Source organism: Sciurus carolinensis, chromosome X, assembly GCF_902686445.1.
Source record: "Sciurus carolinensis chromosome X, mSciCar1.2, whole genome shotgun sequence".
Lineage (NCBI taxonomy): Eukaryota > Metazoa > Chordata > Mammalia > Rodentia > Sciuridae > Sciurus > Sciurus carolinensis.
The window spans coordinates 98722264-98743448 of record NC_062232.1 but is presented as its reverse complement, the minus strand read 5'-3'; the positions used below and the strand labels follow the sequence as shown (position 1 = coordinate 98743448).

General features: G+C 37.4%; 1 protein-coding gene across 2 annotated transcripts in view; it reads right to left on the bottom strand.

The window, feature by feature from the left end:
* Dock11 (dedicator of cytokinesis 11) overlaps window positions 1-21185 on the bottom strand; it is a 183688-nt gene that overhangs the window by 124156 nt on the left and 38347 nt on the right. For both annotated transcript variants that reach the window (XM_047535641.1, XM_047535642.1), the window contains exons 2-6: window positions 15098-15214; window positions 14924-15013; window positions 14369-14451; window positions 12840-12909; window positions 12142-12237 (exon numbers count right to left, since the gene is read on the bottom strand). In XM_047535641.1, the coding sequence (XP_047391597.1) occupies window positions 12142-12237; window positions 12840-12909; window positions 14369-14451; window positions 14924-15013; window positions 15098-15214 (456 nt within the window). The remainder of the gene's footprint in view (window positions 1-12141; window positions 12238-12839; window positions 12910-14368; window positions 14452-14923; window positions 15014-15097; window positions 15215-21185) is intronic.

Below are 21185 nucleotides of genomic sequence, written 5' to 3'. Positions count from 1 at the left end.
ACCACAAAAAAATAGATACAAAAAATCAAAAGTGTGTGTGTGTGTGTTTCTATCTTTCATGTATTTATAGACAACTTGAATATGCTTTATTTAAAATGTTTTAGACAAAAGTGTTTCATATTCTGGAATATTTTTATAAATGATTTTACCACTTGAATATCCCTAATCCAAAAATCCAAAATCCACTGGATATAGTATTAGGGATATTCAGTCTGTACCTCAAAATGTTAGTCATAATGGTGATTCTATATGTTTTTTCTTATTTCCATGACAATGGTTCACATCTGTTATCAAAATGATAGAACCAGAAGACCCAAAATTACATATTGAACTCATTTTTTATATCAAGCTCTTTTCAATTGAATAAACATTCATTGAGCATTTACTCTATGTAAAACATTGCTTTTTAAAAGTTACCACAATAATTGTTTGACAAAAACTGAAATATTTTCTAGGCAAAAATTGATATGAAAAAATATAACCCAATTAGAATTTGAATTATGATCAAATCTGAAATTCAAAGTTTCAGTGATACAACTGGTAGAATCCACTTGCAGAATCCACGGCCAACAATAAAGAGGGTGCAAAAGAAGTTAAAATACAGAGCAAAACATTTGTGGCACAGAATCAAATTATAGTCTGTGAATTTTTTTCTCAGGTAGAGCTGCCTCACCAAGCAAAGAAATTTCTCAGCAGTTTCCACTTCCAAGATTAGCAAAGCACATCATTACGATAGAGATGTAAAGGGATATAAAAATTACAGTAAATCACTTCCTGTATCATTCCAATTATGTTTATTTGTTTATTGACTTTTTTTTGCAGTACTAGGGATTGAACCTATAGTCTCACACATGCTATAAACACTCTACCACTGAGCTACATCCTCAGTCTCACAATTAGGTTTAAATACGACACTGAGGTAGGTAACTCATGAATCTGAGGACAGAGCATAATGCCTGAAAGGCCACTTGGAAAGAGAAGATGCCCGAAAGTCTTATGATCTTGATTCCCAGCCAGGATGCCCTATTAATCAGTAGTGAAACTGTCCTCAAAGCTCTGCTTCTCTCAAGTTTCTTCATTTGTAAAATGATGAGATCATTTTTTCATGATTGAAAATAATTTCATTGAACTTGAACAAATAACATAGCAGCCTTCCTAGACTGAGAGACACCCACCCTAAATGATTGCTCATACACTAGAAGTACATGGTTTTCACAGTAGGGAACAGTTGTTTGTTTTAAGTAGTAGGGATTGAACTCAAGGGCAGTTCTATTCATTAACCTATACTCCCAGTCATTTTGATTTTTTTGAGACAGGGTCTTGGCTTTGTTATCCAGGCTGCCCTTGAACTTCTGGGTTCAAGTACTCTTCCTGCCTCAGCCTCTGAAATAGCTGAAACGATAGGAATGTGCCACTGCACCTGGATTAGGAATTATGTTTTAAGACATTTCTATGTAGATGGTAGAAAGATCACTAGAGAGAAGGGAGCAGTGGGTGGGGATAGAGAAGGGGAAAAAAAAGTACTGGGGTCAGAATTAGAATGAGATATATTCCATGCTTGTATAACTATGTCAAAATGGATTCTGCTGTCTTGTATAACCAAAAATAATCAATCAATAAAAAAAGATTATAAAGGACATCTCAGACTGGGGTTATAGCTCAGTGGCAGAGCACTTGCCTAGCACATGTGAGGCACTGGGTTCAATCCTCACCACCACATAAAGTAAAATAAAGGTATTTTGTCCATCTACAACTAAAAATTTTAGAAGACATCTCTACGTAGAAATCAGACCCTGCCCCAACAACAGATTGGAAAGACTCTTAAGATATCTTCTTATTCCAAAATTCTAGGATATATGCTGGGTTTCAACTTTTAGGAAGCTTTAAAAGGTGCCTTTTTTAAAGAAAGAAGTATCCTAAATCTCTTATATGTTACTAAAAGGGAAATTGGACACATAATTTCCCGATATATATTTTTTAATTTCCAAGATGCAGCTATTTAGAATACAGATCTACATTTTCTTTTACATTTTAGAAAGAAGACAGGTGTTAAAATAACAATTATGTAGAACAGTGGTAATTGTTCTGTACTTTAACTTTCATCTAAAGGCCTCAAGTCCTTTGTAACCAATAGCTATTTTTTAATGTCATTTATGGATAACTATCATTAACCATATTTTACCTAACAGCAAACTGAAGGACTAAGAGCACATTAAGTTCACACAGCCAAGTCACAGATAGAACTGGAATCCAAATCATATGACAGCAACAGAGAATCTTGTGTAAACCCACCAATGGCTTCTCATAGAGGTCAGATGAGATTTAGAATGTGGAGAGAAGGGGTAAGAAAGGATGGGGAGAGGGAGATCAATGGATACTAAGTTATAGCTAGATAGGAGTAAGAAGTTCTAGTGTGGTATTTCACAATAGGGTGACTATAGGTAGCAACAATGAACTATAAATGTCCAAAAGCTAGAAGAAAGAATTTTGAAAGTTTTTGCCCCAAATTAATGATAAATGTTTGAAGAGGTAGATGTGTTTAACTGATTTAAACATCATACATTGTAGACATATATGAAAACATTACAAAAAAAAATCACATAACCCCATTACTATGTATATTTTCATATACCAGTTAAAGATTTTAAATAAAACCTTCACCATAGCCTGCCTTGTACACTGTACACAATCTGGTCTCAGCTTCTTTTTTTCTCAGTTTTTTATTTTTTATTTTGGTAGTTGTTGATGGAGAGCCTTTATTTTACTTGTTTATTTTTATGTGGTGCTAAGGACCAAACCTAGTGCCTCACACATGATAGGTAAGCACTCTGCCACTGAGCCATAACCCCAGCCCCTCAGCTTACTTCTTAGACTTTCTTTCTTTCTTTCTTTTTTTTTTTTTTTTTTTTTTTTGCCATGCTGGGGATCGAACCCAGGACCTTTTGCTTGCAAGGCCAGAACTCTACCAACTGAGCTATCTCCCCACCCCCCTTAGACTTTATTTCTAATCATACTGCTCCAGCTACACTGGCTTATCTGCTGTGCCTCAAACATCCCAAAAGCTCCTCTGGACCTTTTCACTTTCTGCTCCCTCAGCCTGGGATCCTCCTCCCTGGTATCTCCACATGGTTCACTCTCTTACTTCTTTCAGGTCTTCGCTTAAGTTTCACCTGTGTAGAGAGGCCATCTATGAGCACCTGGCCTTACTATAGCATTCTATTTTATCTCTTTTATGTTGTGATCTCTAACCAAATACTCCTTACTCTTTTTTAAATTTACTATTTTTTTCTAGACCATGAAGGTCCATATTTCATTTACTGCTGTGAGTTCACAGCAATGCCTAAACTCAATGAGATTTTGCAAAATGAAAGAAATAATGCAGATTCTCCAGTGGTTTCATCCAAGAGAATGGTGTTTCTGATAATCATTATTTTAACACCTGTTTTCTTTCTAAAATGTAAATGATTCTTCTTTCTCCTCCTTCTTGCCTTTATTATTTCCTAGATAGAACATAGCTGACAATTCTTCACCTTACTCAGTGAAGGACCTTGAAGAGTGGCCCACTCAGATCACCCAGTAGAATAAAATAGGGAGGAAGCCAAAGGAGAATATTCTCTGGGATCAGGTGCTGCCAAATCTCCTGAAGGTCCTGATCTGTTTGGATGTACCATATCTGAGCATTAGAGATTTTAACCTCTTGAATCCCTTCTGGAGTAGGAACAAGACCTCTTGTTCAACTGCATCAAAGATGGAAGAAAGACATGAAATTGGAGAACCTACTATCCTCAAAGTAGAAAACCTTTTATCACCTTATATAATAAATCTCGAATGTTTACCTGTGTGTTACCTAGAGAGTAACTATTTACTGCTAAATTACATGAACCAGAAACTCTGAGAAAAGATGCTTCAAAGGTTAAGAGGCAGAGTAGGTGGACCAGGAGTCATGTGGAAATGGGACAGGGAGAGCTACTTGACTAAATGTCTCAGACAGAACAGAATGGCAGGGAGAGCAAGGAAAAGGAGAAAGCAAGAGAGCAAGAGACATGCTGTGTCTCACAACTGTTCCAAGCAAAGATGAAAGAAACAGTGGGAAGAAAATCCCAAGACTTGTAAGACTTGAGTTGCACTTAATTATACCCAAATGTCAGGAACTTTGTTCTGCTGAAGAACCCCTACCACTAGGTTGGCAAGCTAATACATCACTCATCTCTCTTCATCATATCATTTTACATTCCTACCAAGTTTTAATATAGTACATAGTTCTACCCTATGGGAAACAGGGTAAAAATCAAATAGCTTTTCTTTAATAATTATACCATATCTGAGCATTAGAGATTTTTAAAACCATTTAAATTAACACAAAGTCTAGTAAAAAGGGTTTAACAAATCATTCTTCTCATTGAAAAACACAATATTTTCTCAGATTTATTTCAGCACATCATGGCCCTGCTCAAATCTTCAATGTACTCAGTTGCTCACATGAGGAGACTACATGTCAGATCTGGCACTCGGGCTCTCCTACATTATTACTAATAATATAAAATAACAACTGCTATCATGTATTGAGTGTTTTGCTTTAGTCTCTGGCTAAGTGTTTTTCTCATATCATTTAATGCTCATAATAATTTTGTGGCCATGACTATTATCACCTAAGTTTCATGGGACAGAAACTGAGGCAAAGGGAGATACCAAAAGATCAGACAAATTTTACCTCCCATGGCTACCCATCTTCACCTAACACAATTGCCCTATATTTGTTGCCTCCACATTCACCTTCTCCTTTCTTTTTTTGTTTGTTTGTTTGTTTGTTGTTATCAGGGATTGAATCCAGGGGCTATTAGCCACTGAGCCACATTCCCACCCCTTCTAAAAAATATTTTATTTTGAAAGGGTCTCACTAAGTTGCCTAGGGCTTCACCAGGTTGCTGAGGCTGGCTTTGAACTCATGATCCTCTTGCCTCAGCCTCCCAGGCAGCTGGGATTACAGGTATGGGCCACCAGGCCCAGCAAGCACCTTCTCTGTTCTGATTCCATTAATTCTAGGTCTCTCCTTCCTTAGGAAGCCTTTTCTGACCCCAGACCACAGTAATCTGAACTTATATAGGATGTAGTCTCTGCACTACCTTTAAACAATTAATTACTTTTATTGTGTGTTTCATCTCCCCAAAAAGATCTTAAGCTATATACATGATACGTCTCTCTCTTTTCTACAATACCAACACCTTGGACTAAAAAGGCATTCGATATCCATTTGGTGATGAATTTGTTGATTCTTAATAGTGCCTGACTCATAAGAAACATCTAATAAGTGGTTTTTGAACAGTGATCAATGAATGAGGAAAAACAAAACATAAAAAACAAATTAGTGAGAAATCCTTACCTATAATAAATGAGTGCTTATCTGTTTGTTAGCTCTAAGAGTCTGGCAAACTTGAGAATATAATTGAACTAACATATGAAAAATAAAATATTTTCTCTTTCTTTTTTGCTAATACATACAGTGACCTCGACTTCCCAACAATTATTTTAATATTGTATGTGCTTTCTTAGGTAAAATCATGTTTTGATTTGTTGCTCTCCCACTGCAGAGGAGAAAAACCCTCCTTTAACAGTCAAAGGGTAATTAAGAACGTTTGGACTCTGGATATGTAACAAATGGCTCTCTTTTCTGAAAAAAAAGAAAGGGCACCAGAAGTGAGTCATTCATCAAGCAGTTGAACTTGCAACCCTGATAACATACCAAGGCGCTTCAACATTTAATTGCTGAGAATGGGGAGGAGGGAACTAGAGGAATGTGATCAAATTGAGCCAAGAAGATGCATAAAGGTAGGTGTCCCAGGAGTCGGCCAAGAATGTGCAACATTTTTTTTTAAATGAAAAACCACCCTCAAGATCAAATTCTTCCTTATTCCATATATCATTATATCCCTTAGGAAAAAAATAGTTCTAAATACCAGGGGAAGGTCATTTCCAATAGCATAGCTATCTAGTCCACATTAAGTTCTTTCACTGATATGGAAAGTTGAATAAAACACAGATGATTCTAGCAGCTATGTGGGAAATATAAATGAAAAGGTTACTCTCAAGACTGGAGTTGCTGCCTAAGCGATCATGTGTTCTCTATGATATCTTAAGCTTCTCTCCAATGCTTCTTCAGGAATTGAAGTGGGGCGGTGGGGTGCATTGTCATTAACTTGAAAGTGCAAATTGAGAAAATTAATCACTATGATAAAGCTTGTCCTGCTGTAACATGAATAACATACAAAAAAGCAATTTACAAGTGCTGAATTAAATAAGACACTGCACTCAGAGCTTTTCCAAGAGCTGCATTAGGCCAGCCAGCATCCTTTTCCGAGAAAGGAAGTACTCAGGCACCAAGCATTCTGACTTGTGAAGGGAGGCACAGTGTTAGCAGCTCTCCTGTGGTCTGGCTTTTGCACTGCTCACTTCTCAGTCAATAATAGGGCTACTCGGCAAGCACTTTTGGAAAAAGAACAATGGTAAAAAATGGTGCAGAGTATGGCTTAACAATTGACCAGAGCTGAGAAAAAGGTATACATGAAAAAAAAAATGCCATTATTTTTTAACAGGTCAGTTCCCTGCTACCCCCTCTTTCTCCTAGAGCCCATAACCATCAATTGAATGTTCTTATAACACTCTCTGGCAGGTACCTTAAGGAAGTTTCACTTTCTAAAGCAGTCTGTATACAAATTACTTTGCCTACATTATTTATATTGCATTATAGGTCACATGTTTGCTTTCTCAAAGGATGTAAAGTAGGAATCTTTGGATTCCCTCTAATCAATTTTACTTTGCTGAGTCACTTAAGATCCTCATTTCTTCATTTTATTTTTGCATCTTCTCTCATGATTCTCTCTCTCTTTCATGCCATTACATTCCTTTATTTCTGACAGTTAAAATGTCCAGGAGCTTCAGATTTGTTTATAAAAAAGTTTGAAGTTGTACATAATTTCAAAAGGCTAGTCCCACATAATTTGGGGGGTGGGGGAGGGAAAAGGTCTCCCCATGTTGCCAAGACTGGCCTTAAACTTGAAATCCTCCTGGCCTTAGCCTCCTGAGTAGCTGGACTGCAGGTATGTATCATCATGCCCAGTTTACATAATTTTTTAAAATTCAGAATGTGAGGAGGGGTAGATATCAGGGATTGAATCCACCGAGCCCCTTCCTAAGTCCTATCTATCTATCTATTTTTTTGGCGGGGGGTACAGGGATTGAATCCTTAACCACTGAGCCATATCCCCAGTCCTATTTTGTATTATTTAGAGACAGGGTCTCGCTGAGTTTTTTAGGGTCTTGCTAAGTTGCTGAGGCTGGCTTTGGAAATCACGATCCTCCTGCCTCAGACTCCTGGGCCATTGGGATTATAGGTGTGTACCACCACACCCAGCTAGAAAATTTTAAATGAATATAGAAACTAAAACATAAAGCTCACTCTAAGAGTCACCAAGCTGCCCTGCTTTTATTCCCTTTCAACCTCAAAGGGACCTACAGACCAGCATCAAGCCACAGTGCATCAAGGAGACTCAGATAAAATACAAAAGAAGAAACATGGCTTCCATGGGCTATTATTTGCCAATGAGTCATGATTAATATCTAGATCCACTGCAGCAACTTACTGGCTAGCCTGCTATGAATTTGCATGGACTCTCAAAAGTTTGGATTTTGTAATAAGAAAAGGCTCTTCTCTCAACTCTGCCAGCTTTGGCCCTGTGGTGCTAGTTTCTAAAGCTATCAAAGCTTCTCACCAGTGTGAGCTGAAGGTCCCAGCAGGCAGGACACTCTGGTTGTACCAAGGATAAACCCGCCTCCAGTATCGGGAAAATGACTCAGATAATAGCACACCTGACTCATCTTCCCATTTGCTTGAGATTTTTTAATATTCTTCACTCAAAGATTAACATGGTAGAAATTTCCTTTTGGCATGCCTTAAACTTTGTGAGACCTTTGCCTCCATTCCACCTTTGCCTTGCCCAACTGTCTGAGAGCTGGGTCAGCTGCTCACCTTACAAGTATGTTTAGCTTCTCTACTATGCCTAAACCAATGTGGTCTTGAAGGAGAAAGAAGTAATGTGATCCTTCACCCTGCAGCAGGCCACATAAGAGTATAAGCCCTGGTCTCTCAGTGTGCCTTGTTGATTAGCCTGGACGCCAGGTTACAGTCTGACAACTGTAAACTCATTACTCATTTCCAATTCTTTGCCACATATCATCCCTCAGAAAGTTCTGGCTAGATCTTCCTCTCATGCCCATTCTAGATGTGACAAATCTGAAATATAATACTACTGCTTTGGCTTAGAAGGTGAAAAGATATATATTTAGCTCCCAGAAATCCAAATGAAGATCTATAGTCCATATGGAGAAGGGCAGCAATAGATGAAATCCATAACCAGAGATAATACCCAAAACTCATTATGACCTTCTCATTGCAAAATACCCCCTATTATTTTTGTTCAAAGCCGTGTAGCCTCCTATGACCAATTTGGTTGATTCTCCTTTTCCTTTCTTTGACTACTGTTTTATCATAAACCAGTGTTTTATTACAAATTCAAAGTTTATATGAATTACATCTTGCACACATACAAAAATAAGTAGGTGGCCAAGGCCAGGTGTGGTGGCACACACCTGCAATCCCAGCAACTCAGGAAGCTGAGGAGGCAGGAGGATTATGTGTTCAAAGCCAGCCTTAGCAATTTAGTGAGGCATTAAACAACTTAGCAAGATTCTGTCTCTAAATAAAATATAAACATGGAGGGGATGAGGCTCAGTGGTAAGGCACCCCTGGACTCAATCTCCAGTGTGGGAGGGAGGGAGGGAGGGAGGGAGGGAGGAAGGAAAGAAGGAAGGAAGGAAGGAAGGAAGGAAGGAAGGAAGGAAGGAAGGAAGGAAGGAAGGAGAAAGAGAGAAAGAAAGAAAGGTAAGAACTGGCCAAAATATGATCAATTAGGACAAAAAGAAGCAAAGCAAAGAGCTCAGCTATACAGTGAAAAAGCAACAATTAGCTGGAGACAAGTAGCACTTGTCCACTTCAACTGGACTATGTGATCACCAGGTTGCCCCAGATCCACCACCCACTCCATGAATTTATGGTTCCTGCCTGGCCCTTCTAAGTGCTACATTTTTCAATCTTGGACTGATTATATGTTAGATTTCTATTGCTATTATAACAATTACCACAAACTTGGTGGCTTAAAACAACTCAGATTTATTATCATATATTTTTGTAGATTAGAAGACCGACAAGGATCTCACTGGGTTAAAATCAAGGTAGGGGAGAAACCATTTCCACTTTATTGCTTTTCTTGGCTTCAAGAAGCTACCCTTATATCTTGGTCTGTGACTCCTTTCTCTAGAGAGAGAAAAAAGCATCTCTTTTTAACTCTGTTTCTTTTCTTGTATCTCTTTCCTTTACTTTCCTTTATTGCCTCCTTCTTCAGTTTATCAGAATCCTTATGATTACATTGGGCTCATCTGGAAAATTCCAAAGTCCTCCCTATCAGTGGACTAGCAACTTTCATTCACTTTTAACATGTAAGAGAACATTGACAGGCTCCAGGTATTGGGCCATGGATATCTTTTGGGGGTTCATTAATCTTCCTACCACATCATTCAATCAGTATTTCCCAAAATTATGAAAGAAAATACAAAGCATGTACATGTTTACAGGAAATTGGACTTTTATTTAGAATATATGGGCTTCTTAAAAAGGTGAAAAGTTGCCTGTAAAGCAAATTATAACTCAAAGTTATTAGATAAATGATTTAAAGGAATGTCATGGTGAATAATTTTGCAAATATATTAATTTCCTAAGGTCTTGTTTTATGAATCCAAATTTTCATGCAGTATATTTACTTAGCATTGGACTAAATCTTAAATATGAGTAAAATATTTTAATGTTTTGAGGCTATTGGGGGGAATGGAGTCAAAAACTATAGAATTCAGAGATAGAATAATTTCTAATGTTCTATAGCACAGTAATGATAGTTGACAACAATTAATTGTATATTTCAAGATAGCTAGTAGAAAAGATTTTGAATGTTCCTAACACCAAAAAAATGAACATTTGGGGTGATAGATGTGCCAATTACCCCAATCTGGCCACTATGCATTGTATACGTGTACTGAAATGTCACATTGTATCACATAAATATGTACAATAATTATCATTTAAATATTTTTTAAATTATAGAACTATTTTCTGACAATTTTCACAGAATTATAACCTGCATGCATGCATGCATTTCTGAGCCTGATAACTCTGGCAGAAGATATATAATAAAAACTTGGTGCTCATTTTGCTAGTAAGCGAGATAGTATACTGGTTAAGAGTAGAGTCTCCGGGACTGGGGGAGGGGGAAAAGAGAGGAGGATTGGGAAGATAGAAAGGGTAAGCCATGATCAACACACGATATATGCATGTACAAAAATGTCAGAGTGAAACACAGGAATTTGTTCAATCAATATGTGTTAACAAAAACAAAGAGTAGAGACCCTGGCAGCACACGACCTTGGTTCAAATCCACCTCTGAAAATGTGGAACTGTGTGACCTTGGGTAAATTACTGGATTTTCCTGCACTTTGCTCACCACTTCTTAAATTAAGAATGATAATAGCACCTATTTGATGGGGCCACCTTGAGGTCAAAACACTCAGTATGTATGCCTGACATACATCACATATTAAGTCCTTTCCCCCTGACCTTATACTAGGGATTGGACCCAGGGGTGCTCTACCACTGAGCTATATCCCCTAGCCCTTTTTGTTTACTTTGAGACAGGATCTCACAAAATTGCTGAGACTGGCCTCAAACTTGCCATCCTCCTGCCTCAGCCTCCAGAGTTGCTGGAATTACAGGTGTGCCCTACCATGCCCAGCATAGGTTTCCTTCTTATCACCATACACTAAGGCCTCTGCTTAGGTGCAGGAGATATACAGGAAGCATCATAAAATTTGGATTATCTTCAGGGCTTGCAAATGAAAGTGAGAACAGGACATGACTACTAAAGGGAAAGCAGCGGGGAAAATATTAAGTTAAAATTTGAGTCCTCCCTTGATAGACACCCATGATTTCTGCTTGCAGGCTATTTGAAAGACAGAATGGCCTTCAATACTTAATGGAAGTGTGAATCATCCTCCACAAACCACATGATCTTACATTGAATATCTGAAAGAACAGTTATATTTGGTATCAGGCAATAATTTGTTTTTCTGCTCAGAACCTTCAAGTAGTTTGTTAGTTTTTTTTTGTTTAATGGCTCTTCACAGCCTCCTGAACAAAAGCCAACCACACATCCAAGGAATTCAAGGCTCTGTGTAATTTTTTCCCCCTTCAGTGTTTCCACTTGTGTCTCACAAAAACCTCTTCCACAATTCACTATTCCGGCCAAAATACAAAACTTTCTCGCTAGGCTATTTTGGCCACTTTGAAATACTGCATTGTATAGGAATTAATTTGGTATATTTTTACCTAGTCTGGAGGCCACTGGAGACCAGCAACTCCCATCTTAGATATTCAGGTATTTCCCCAGAGTGATAGTATTTAATAAGCACCTACTTAATACTTGCTAAACAAATGGACTACCCTATCCTTCCACTCATTAAATTCATTTCCACACATGAATATCTGATATGCCTTTTTTGCAAAGCTTTTTTCTTCATTCAACTGATAACCTCCTTGTTAAACTTTCTGATTCAGAAGATAATAATGATATTGTACTTCTTTTTTTCCATGGGGCATGGTGTATTCGGATTGAACCCAGGGCACTCCACCACTGAGCTACATCCCTGGTTCTATTTTTTTTAATTTTGAGATAAGGTCTTACTAAGTTGCTGAGGGTCTCACTAAGATGCTGAGGTTGGCCTCAAATTTGCTGTCCTCCTGCCTCAGCCCCCCAAGTCACTGCAATTACAGGCATGTGCTACCAGGCTCAGCTTACATTTCTTTAAAAAGTTACACTTCTGAGGTTTATCCTGAAGTTTCAGATTTTTAAAACTCCACACACACATTCATGCAAATTCTCTCATTAAAGTATTGTGAGGGGCTAGGGCTCACTGTAAAATAAAGAGTTTCCAGACTACTTATACCAATATTCTTAGTATGATGGAATAATAAGTACTTCCTACCTTCATGGTAACTGTGATGGTGCTATTTACATTTGCTTTATGCAACCAACCTTGCTTTATTACACCACCTTTCTGAGAACATAAGGAAGATGAGTCCTGTAATAGAACAAAAGCCATCAGTAAAACAGCAGTTGGTCAGGTAATGTGGGGTAGGGGGTGGCACAAAACTAGGCCCTATCCCATTTCCTAATTAAAGCAAAGTCCTCTCTCCCCAGTAAAGATTTAAAATTTGTGACTGTAAAATGAAAGATCCTGTACCGTGCACACAGGACGCACTCAATAATGACTGCATTGTAAGGCTCTCTTCTATGAAAGTCTTCTGCATTATGCAAACAGTCAAATTGTACCTCAAAATGTCACCAACATGTGGGCCATCTGTCCCAAGAGGGATCTATTAGGCAGGAGAGTCCAGATGAATCACCATACCACATGCCCAACACAAGAACAGCAATTCTATGCTTACCCCACAGGTGGGGGAAACATGTCTATATACAAATCACAGCCCATTTCACTTGATTTTTTTTCCTTCAACCCCATTTGAAAATGCAACATTTTTTAATATTAAAGACATTAATTAGTTTGAAAGCTAGTCACGGATAACTCAAAATCAGCTCTTTCCTGCACCTTTTCTCAATTCCCTGTGGAAACTTTTTCAGCAGAAATGCCCTTGAAGAAATCAGTACAGACCCCATCATTACCTCATCTTTTTCACAGTCCTCATCAATTTCAAATACATGATTAGGAATCTTTTCTGGTCTCAGAGATTTGCTGAAAATGCAAGAGAATTATCTTAGACACTGAACAAAATAGAGCAAAATCAACAATAGATGAATAAAAGCAAGATAAGCAGACTTCTTTCTTTCATAAATAGGAAAATACCAAGACATCAGGAAGAGAAGTCCTTTTATCCTTTCCAAACACTGATTTTTTCCCCCTCCCTGGAGTAAACTTATATTGTTTTGTTTGTTTTTTGGTGCTGGCTTCATTCATGCTGGGCAAGTGCTATACTACTGACGTAGACCCCTCTCCCCGGCTCTGCATTTACTTTTTAAAAATTACTAACACATGTTAATTGTATAATTAATGAGTTTCACTGTGACACTTCCTTACACCTGCATTATTTTTTTTACCCAAGGTACTTTACCACAGAGGTACATCCACAGCCCTTTTTATTTTTTGTTTAGAGACAGGGTCTCATTAAGTTGCTGCTGTTGACCTGGAACTTGCAATCCTCCTGCCTCAGCCTCCCGAGTCACTGGGATTACAAGTGTATGCAACATGCCTGGCCTGCATTACTTTTTATATAATGACCCCACTTGTGCAGTCAGCAGCAAAAGTATAACTAAGCCCAGATAATTAGGGAGGACAGAAGTTGCTAAAAGCAAATGTGCTAGAGTTCTTAGCAGTGACAGGACTGAATCTTTTCCCAAGTCAAAAAGCAACAACAAACATAGTGTATTTCTGGCTCTTCCATTAGTTTGCTTTGTGAATATGAACCAGTCATTTTAGTATTGTTTTGTTTTCTAGGAAAGTTCTTTTTTTTTGGGTGGGGGGTACTGGGGATCAAACCCAGGGCCTTGTGCTTGCGAGGTGAGCACTCTACCAACTGAGCTATATCCCCAGCCCCTCTAGGAAAGTTCTTAAAAACTGCAAAAAGCTACATGAATGTCTTATTTCTCCTTTTGTTTTCTAAAACATTTCCTATATGGTATTTTGTGAGGTTATTCGTAGTACAAATGATAAGTGGAAGAAAAGGGAGGTTTGAACAGGCCGAGTGGCTGGTCCAAGGTCACTTAACTCACAAATGGTATATATGATTTGAACTATGTATGACATTCTGGCTCCAAGGACAGTATACTCATGTCAGTCCTTCAACTGACTTGATAAAGATATACTTTTTTCAAGGGGTTCCTCAAATTAAGCCAATATCCTCTAGCTTTTTCATTGACATCACCAGAAAACACTCACATCATCCAGAATCAACTAAAGATTATCTTATGATCAGTACAGACACACCAAAGCCAAAAAGTGAATTCATACATTTTGGAAAGAATTTCAATGAGAAAAGTTAGGACATGTTCAATCTTCATAGTCAATACTGTATTTACCAAACATACTACTTGTTTGAACTTTTCCTTTATTATTATCACTGAGAAGTTTCAGAAGTAGTTAGGAAAGGTAAAAAGTTTACAAATTCTCTGTTGGTTTTTCCTGAATTCCAACTTACCACGGCAACATTCGAAAGTCCCCAGAAAAGTCTTCATACTTGTAGTTTACCACATGCCAATCTGTGCTATAAGTTTTAATGCACTAAAAGAAAATAGAAATCTTTAATTTATAATATAAGAAAACTGCACACACACACACACACACATATGTATACTTTTTAAAAGTCTGATAATATACTGATAGATTTTAAAAACCACTTGGGAAAGATTGGTATTGGGATCTTCCTACAGGGATCAACTATATTTCTCTAACTCGACCAGTTAATAACAAATCCCAATTCATATGGGTCTTTTGAATACTCTGACTCCAAGTTCAGGGAACACCCAAATTCAAAAGAAAAAAACTATTAAGAATGCGTGCTACTTCTAAAAATGTTTAAACCATATCCTCTGTATCACAGCATACAGATTTGTGATGTAGGTCAATTAAGTAAACTGATTTTACTTACATTGAAGGAAAAATATCTGAAATATTAAATGTAAATAAATTTCAATTTGAAAAAATACACATACATGTGAGATAAATGTTCTTCTATGGCCATTAAGCACCTTACCTCTTTGACAAATAAACTCTGGGCTCTCTTTTCAGCATCTTCTGGTACAGTAGACTGCACTGTTCTGCGTTGACGACCTATCACTGAGATCTGGAAGACAAAGAACATTCTTGTTATAAGAATTGACTTGGATACTGCAGTTTTTATTCTTTGAAGAAGTGCTTGTGAACTCACAGATATATCTTCCATTGGGAACATAAGCAGGTCTCTGAGGGGGTCACTGTAAATCTGGGTTTTCCTTTGGGTGATAACATTCTCATAGTCCAGGGGCTCTACAACTTTGGCCTTTTCCTTTATAAGAGACAAAAATAAAGTTATTATGAGCAAACGCAGATGAGAGAAACGCATCTCTATGTACTAAAGATACATTATTTCACAAAAGAAGGAATTATTAATACTAATAAGTATTTAAAGGAGACATTTTCACAAGATAGTCTCCATGACTACATGTGCACACAACAAACACATGCAAATAGAGTCCCCCTTGCTAAACACAAGAGTTCTGGAGAAATAGCACCTTACTATGCTTAATCTCTATGCCTTACAAAATATTTTTGAACTTTTTTAAAATTTGCTTTTTCATTATAGATGGTCACAATACCTTTATTTAACTAACTTATTTATTTTTATGTGTTGCTGAGGATTGAACCCACACGTGCTAGGCAAGGCTCTACCACTGAGCTACAGCCCCAGTCCGTGAACTTTAATAAAACAAAAAAAAATGATAAGATTTGGAAGCCTGTGAGCTGACATTTACTGAGTATGCATTATTCACTAGGTAACTGAAGAGGAGAAAGTGTCAACGTTCATATGCCTTCTCTGCGCCAGGTACATGGTCCAAAGACTGCACCCCAAGTTCCAGGATAGCTGGGGCAAGTGTGAGTATTGGAGATGCTTAATCCCGTGAGCAGGGCATAAGGGGTGAAGTTAAAGTGGCACAGTCAATGGACCCCTAGTTGAGTTGGTCACTGATAGCCGAGCTCCAGCATTAGGTTAAAGTTGAAAGAGGCAGTGGTCAGTGAAGCTGAGAAATCCAGCTTTTATTAGCCCTTTCTACATGTCAGGCACTGTGCTAAGTGCTTTCTAAACATTTTTGCATCTAATACTCATAATAACCCTATGAAAAAGGTTTAATCATTATCCCTATCTTACAAATAAGGAAGTTCTTAACTCAGGTTAAGTAACTTGCCCCCCTTCAGAGCTGGAATTCAAATCCAGGTCTGGTTGCAAAGGTGCTACTCTTTTTCTCCACGTGGCCCTTCCTCTGTTCAGAAATACACAAAGATATTAATGTGCAAAGTACTGAACTTAGAATAGGGTCCCACTACTTCACCATCCTATCATTTTCTCCTTCACGGAAGGTACTATGATCTAACATCTATTTTGATCTTTCTGCCTATTTGAGGGCAGGGACCGTCCTTCATATGTTCACTGCTCTAACCCCAGCACCTAGAATAGCACTTGGCACTTGACGGGCATCCAATCATTAAATGTAGAATTAACTTTGAAATGTTCAGATTCAATAGGAACCACATCTTGACCTGTTATTCTAAACCAAGTTGGGCATTTATTAGTGATTTCTACTAATGATGTTTTATTTAAATGAAATTATTAAAATTTCATAATAGAAACTGCATGAAGAAAATTCAAATTTAAGATATACTGAAACTTCACCAGAGAAATGACAAATGTTTGAAGAGATAAACAGTTTAAGCTGATGTAGACATTATGCAATGTACACGTGTACCAAATATTTCATGGTACCCTTATAACATGAATAAGCCAAAATTTTAATTTTTAATAATATATATTAAATCAATATCATAATGGAACCAGGGTTAAATTTGTATTTGTGTATAGTGTTTGTGGTAGTGAGTGTCCAGCGTACTCCACCCATAAAATCCTTTGAGAATGATTTGTATACATGTTTCACAATTGGTCACAGCCATAATCCAAGTTCCCCATCTAAATGGCATCTCAGAGTTTCCCTTGTACGATTTTTTAGAAATATTAATCACACAAAACTTTCCTATGTTCATATATGAATACATGACCAATGAAACTCCACATCATGTACAACCACAAGAATGGGATCCAAATTAGAGTAAGTTATACTCCATGTATGTATGTTAAAATATCTACTCTACTGTCATATATATTTAAAAAGAACAAATAAAAAAGAAAAGATTATTTAGAAAGACTAAATAAACTACTCTAACCAATGAGAATCAGTGTTAAACAAATCCAAAAGTTCCTAACAAAGATATACTTTATTTCAAATCTTAATTTGGATACATGTGATGAAAACAAGCCAATCATCCCTAGCATATCTGTGAGTACTAGTGCAAAATGGATTGAAATAGAAGAAAAAAAATAATATTTACAAAACTTGGAATTTTTCTGATAGAAAAACCTGACCCCCTTGTGCTGTACCTACCACAGGCCCAAACAAAAGGAAAATGACTGTATCTCCCAAGTCTAACCCTTGGAGTCTCTGATCAATTCTCAGACAAGTAAAATGAGTAAAGCCCTACCTAAGAAAGCAAGTTTTAGGTAGTTAAAATAATTTAAAAGTCTTGCTTTTGGTGCCAATGTCTTCCCAATACTGACCACAAAAACAGTTCTCAAATTCAATGTTTAACCTGTTGAATTGGCATCTGTTAACCTCTCTGCACAATAGTTTCACAAGTACCTGGTTTTATAAATTTTTTCATTTAAATTTTTATTTTTACAGACTGCATTTTGATTCATTGTACAAGTACCTATTTTAAGTAACTTTGAAAAAGAAACAACAAAAAAATCCTCCTTCAGTTTTCTAATGTAGCTGTCAAATTGATATGGAAAAGCATATATCAAGATGAATCACTTGTTTAAATGTACGGTATCTGTCTTCTAAAAATGAAACTTACTAGCTTTCTCTGTATTGGGGGGGGGTACTGTGGATTAAACTCAGGGACACTTGACCACTGAGCCACATCCCCAGCCCTATTTTGTATTTTATTTAGAGACAGGGTCCCACTGAGTTGCTTAATGCCTTGCCGTTGCTGAGGCTGGCTTTGAACTCTCAATCCTTCTGCTTCTACCTCCTGAGCTGCAGGGATTACAGGGATGTGCCCCCACGCCCAGTTCCCCATGTATTTTGATGGTCATATATTCATGTTATATAAAACAAAGTTTCAGTTTTCATTTAAAACAAGTTAAACTTCCCCTTTTAGAAGACCTAGGCCTGTGTATCTGGTTTCATCTCTATGAGAAGAAAAAGAATGGACTGAAGTCCTACATTTTCCTTCCAGTAGGATTCAGTTATACACTGCTAATAGTGGAGACAAGAAAAACCTTTGACTTGTAGAATTATTATGGTTTAATAGTGGCTTTTCCCAGCAGTCTAGAGCACATTCCTTATTTAACTTTTCTATTCAGCTTTACCATTCTATTATTAGACTAATACAGTTAGCCTAAATAAAGCTTCTAGCACACTTAGAAAGGATTTTTCTTTCAGGTTTGTGATTTATCCTTTCTCCCAGTTTGTGCGATGATTAGTCTGCAAAGGTTTTAGGTCCAGAAAACTGTAATAATAAATGGGCCTTATAATCATTCAAATAACAGCAAGGTCCCACTATATACTTCTATACAGTTCTGTAGCAATGTTAAGTAAAAGGCAAAAGCATTTACACAATCTGGAGAGAAGTGAGCATATGTTTCAGTCTTTTCTTCCCAAGTAGTGACAGGAAAACCATCAACCTAAATTTGGAACCTACTCAGTTTTCACCATGGGGAAAACAAAACAAAATAAAACGATCTGCCTTTGAAAGTTCTCATCCGCTGAATGAATATCTTGCTAGTAATGGTATTAGTATCTTCTGATTAATTAAAAAAATCACTCTGTATTCTTAAGAAAACACTTTCATATGCATTCTGCCCGCTTCTTAATAAAAATGTCAAATACATAAGGAAGAAAAACACTATTTCAACTTTATACATAAGAAAACTAGCTCAGAGACTTAAATTCATCTATCTACATTAGTAACAGCAGAATCAGGATTTGAACCCAGATCTTTTCTTTTTTAAATTTTTAGATGTTGATAGACATTTATTTTATTTATTTATTTATAGGTGGTGCTGAGGATTGAACCCAGTGCCTCACACATGCTAGGCAAGTGCTCTACCACTGAGCCACAACCCCAGCGGCACCCCCAGATCTTTTCTTAAAGTTTTGAATTTTTCTTTCCTTTTCCTTGTTTTTTAAACTTTTTGCAGTACTAGAGCTAGAACCAGGGCCTTGCACATGCTTAGCAAACCCTGTACCACTGAGCCACATGCCTGGCCCCAAACCCAGATCTTCTAACTCCCGATTATTTTTCTTTTCAGTGTTTCACAAACTGGACTTATTTGTATACAATCCTCAGATTTTTGCCACATCTTCTGTACTATCACTTAACATTATTTGTCTTCAAATCAAATATCTTCATTGAAATATACGGTTGGAAACAAAAGCCTTATATGACTGCCATAAAGGAGAATAAATCAGCATTTTCCTAATCTCTAATAAAATAAAATTTTAAAATACTAATTTTTGGACCCTAGTTTAGGACACAGTGCACTCTCCCAAGTTTACTCTGGTCAAATCTCCATGGACTTCCATGTATAAAACCCTAAAACTGGGAAGAAATGTGCAATCCCACAAACTGAGAAATATTTTTGATTTGTAGCATGGGGGAAAGGACAAACATCAAAAAAGGAAACTCATCAGTACAGATTCAGCTACAGCCGCCTCTTGGTTTGAAGACAGAAAAGAAAGTCCCTAACAGCATCATAACTTCCATTTTACAATTTTGTGGTAGTTCCTCTAACATCCACTGAACAAGATGACTAAAATAAATACATAAATATGAACACAGGTGCGCATAATCAACCACACAACCACTTGTATATTCAAAAGCACACATGACTAGTAAGCTTAATTACACCATCACTAGAATGTAACCATATGATTTTGATTTCATTTAAAACACAATAATAATCCCATATTTCTTGATAAACAATGCAAAATCAACCTGGGTACTTCTGCTTAGGTATTACAACAAAGGTCATTAGTTTACCAGTAAATTTTTTACTTTAGAAACTAGTTCCCCTTAAGAATTCAAAGAATGTCTCTTCTGCCTGTCTAAAGTGAACACTGGCTTCATAGAATCCCTCCTTTATCACACTGGGAGGAAGACCAGAAAGCAGGCAGAAAGCTTAGCAGTGGGGCACAGGGCCAATTCCAAACATCCTTGTCCTGCCAACCCTACCACCACCTCATCCTCCAAATTAATAAGGGGCATGACAACAACTGGTTTAAGAAAATGATTTTGCCCAAAATTTAGAGGTTCGTTTTTTGTAGTATTGTGACCGGTTTCAATGGTATCTGAACATTTTCTTTTGGTAAATAACAATCTTAGGCAAGAAATAGCATGCTCAAAAAGAGGTGAGTCTCTCCTTCCCATCATTCCTCCACTCCTCTCACTTGGGACTGTCTTCAGATCCCCTAGTCACTCAACTGGCCTTTCATTTCAGACATCTGTAGCAGAGTTTAGAGGCTTTCTTCAGGGAATATCTTAAAATAACACTTCACACTCAAAAAGGCCACTGGGGGCATGTCATTTCCGGCAGCACAGAAAACAAAGAGAGTTCAGTGCATGACACATTTATTGAGTACCTACTAAGGTGCAGGCCCTGTGCCAGCCCCTGGTGATACAGAGATGAAAAGAACCAGATCTTGCCCTTGAGAAGCTCAAAGCCTACTGGGAAAGGCCGATAAACCTGAGACATTGGAGTTGATCACAGCAGTTGTGTAACTTAAAGTGCCGCATGGCTTCCCACACATCCATCATGCTCTCCAAAAGCCATGTATTCTTCAAGTAAGGAAACTGCACAAGTCTTTTTGCACACTCAAATGTATGAATCCATCTATTCCCATTTACACTGAGTAGAAGAATTTCACTGTATGGGCATATATGGTCACAGATCATCTTATCTTTTCTTCTACTTTCATGCATCAATTCTGTAAGGTCAGAGTCGAGGAAACTGTCAAGAGTCCTGTGTGAAGACGAGGAGCATCAAAAGTTGTGCTGGGATTGACAGAAGTGAAAGATGCCATCACAAGAGACAAGACATTTCTAGAGGTGATTCTCCACAGCATGGCAACCAAGGAACATAACCATAGGAACTGTTTCATAAGGCTGAAATAAGGAGTCCTTGATTTTGTTATGACCCTGTTTTT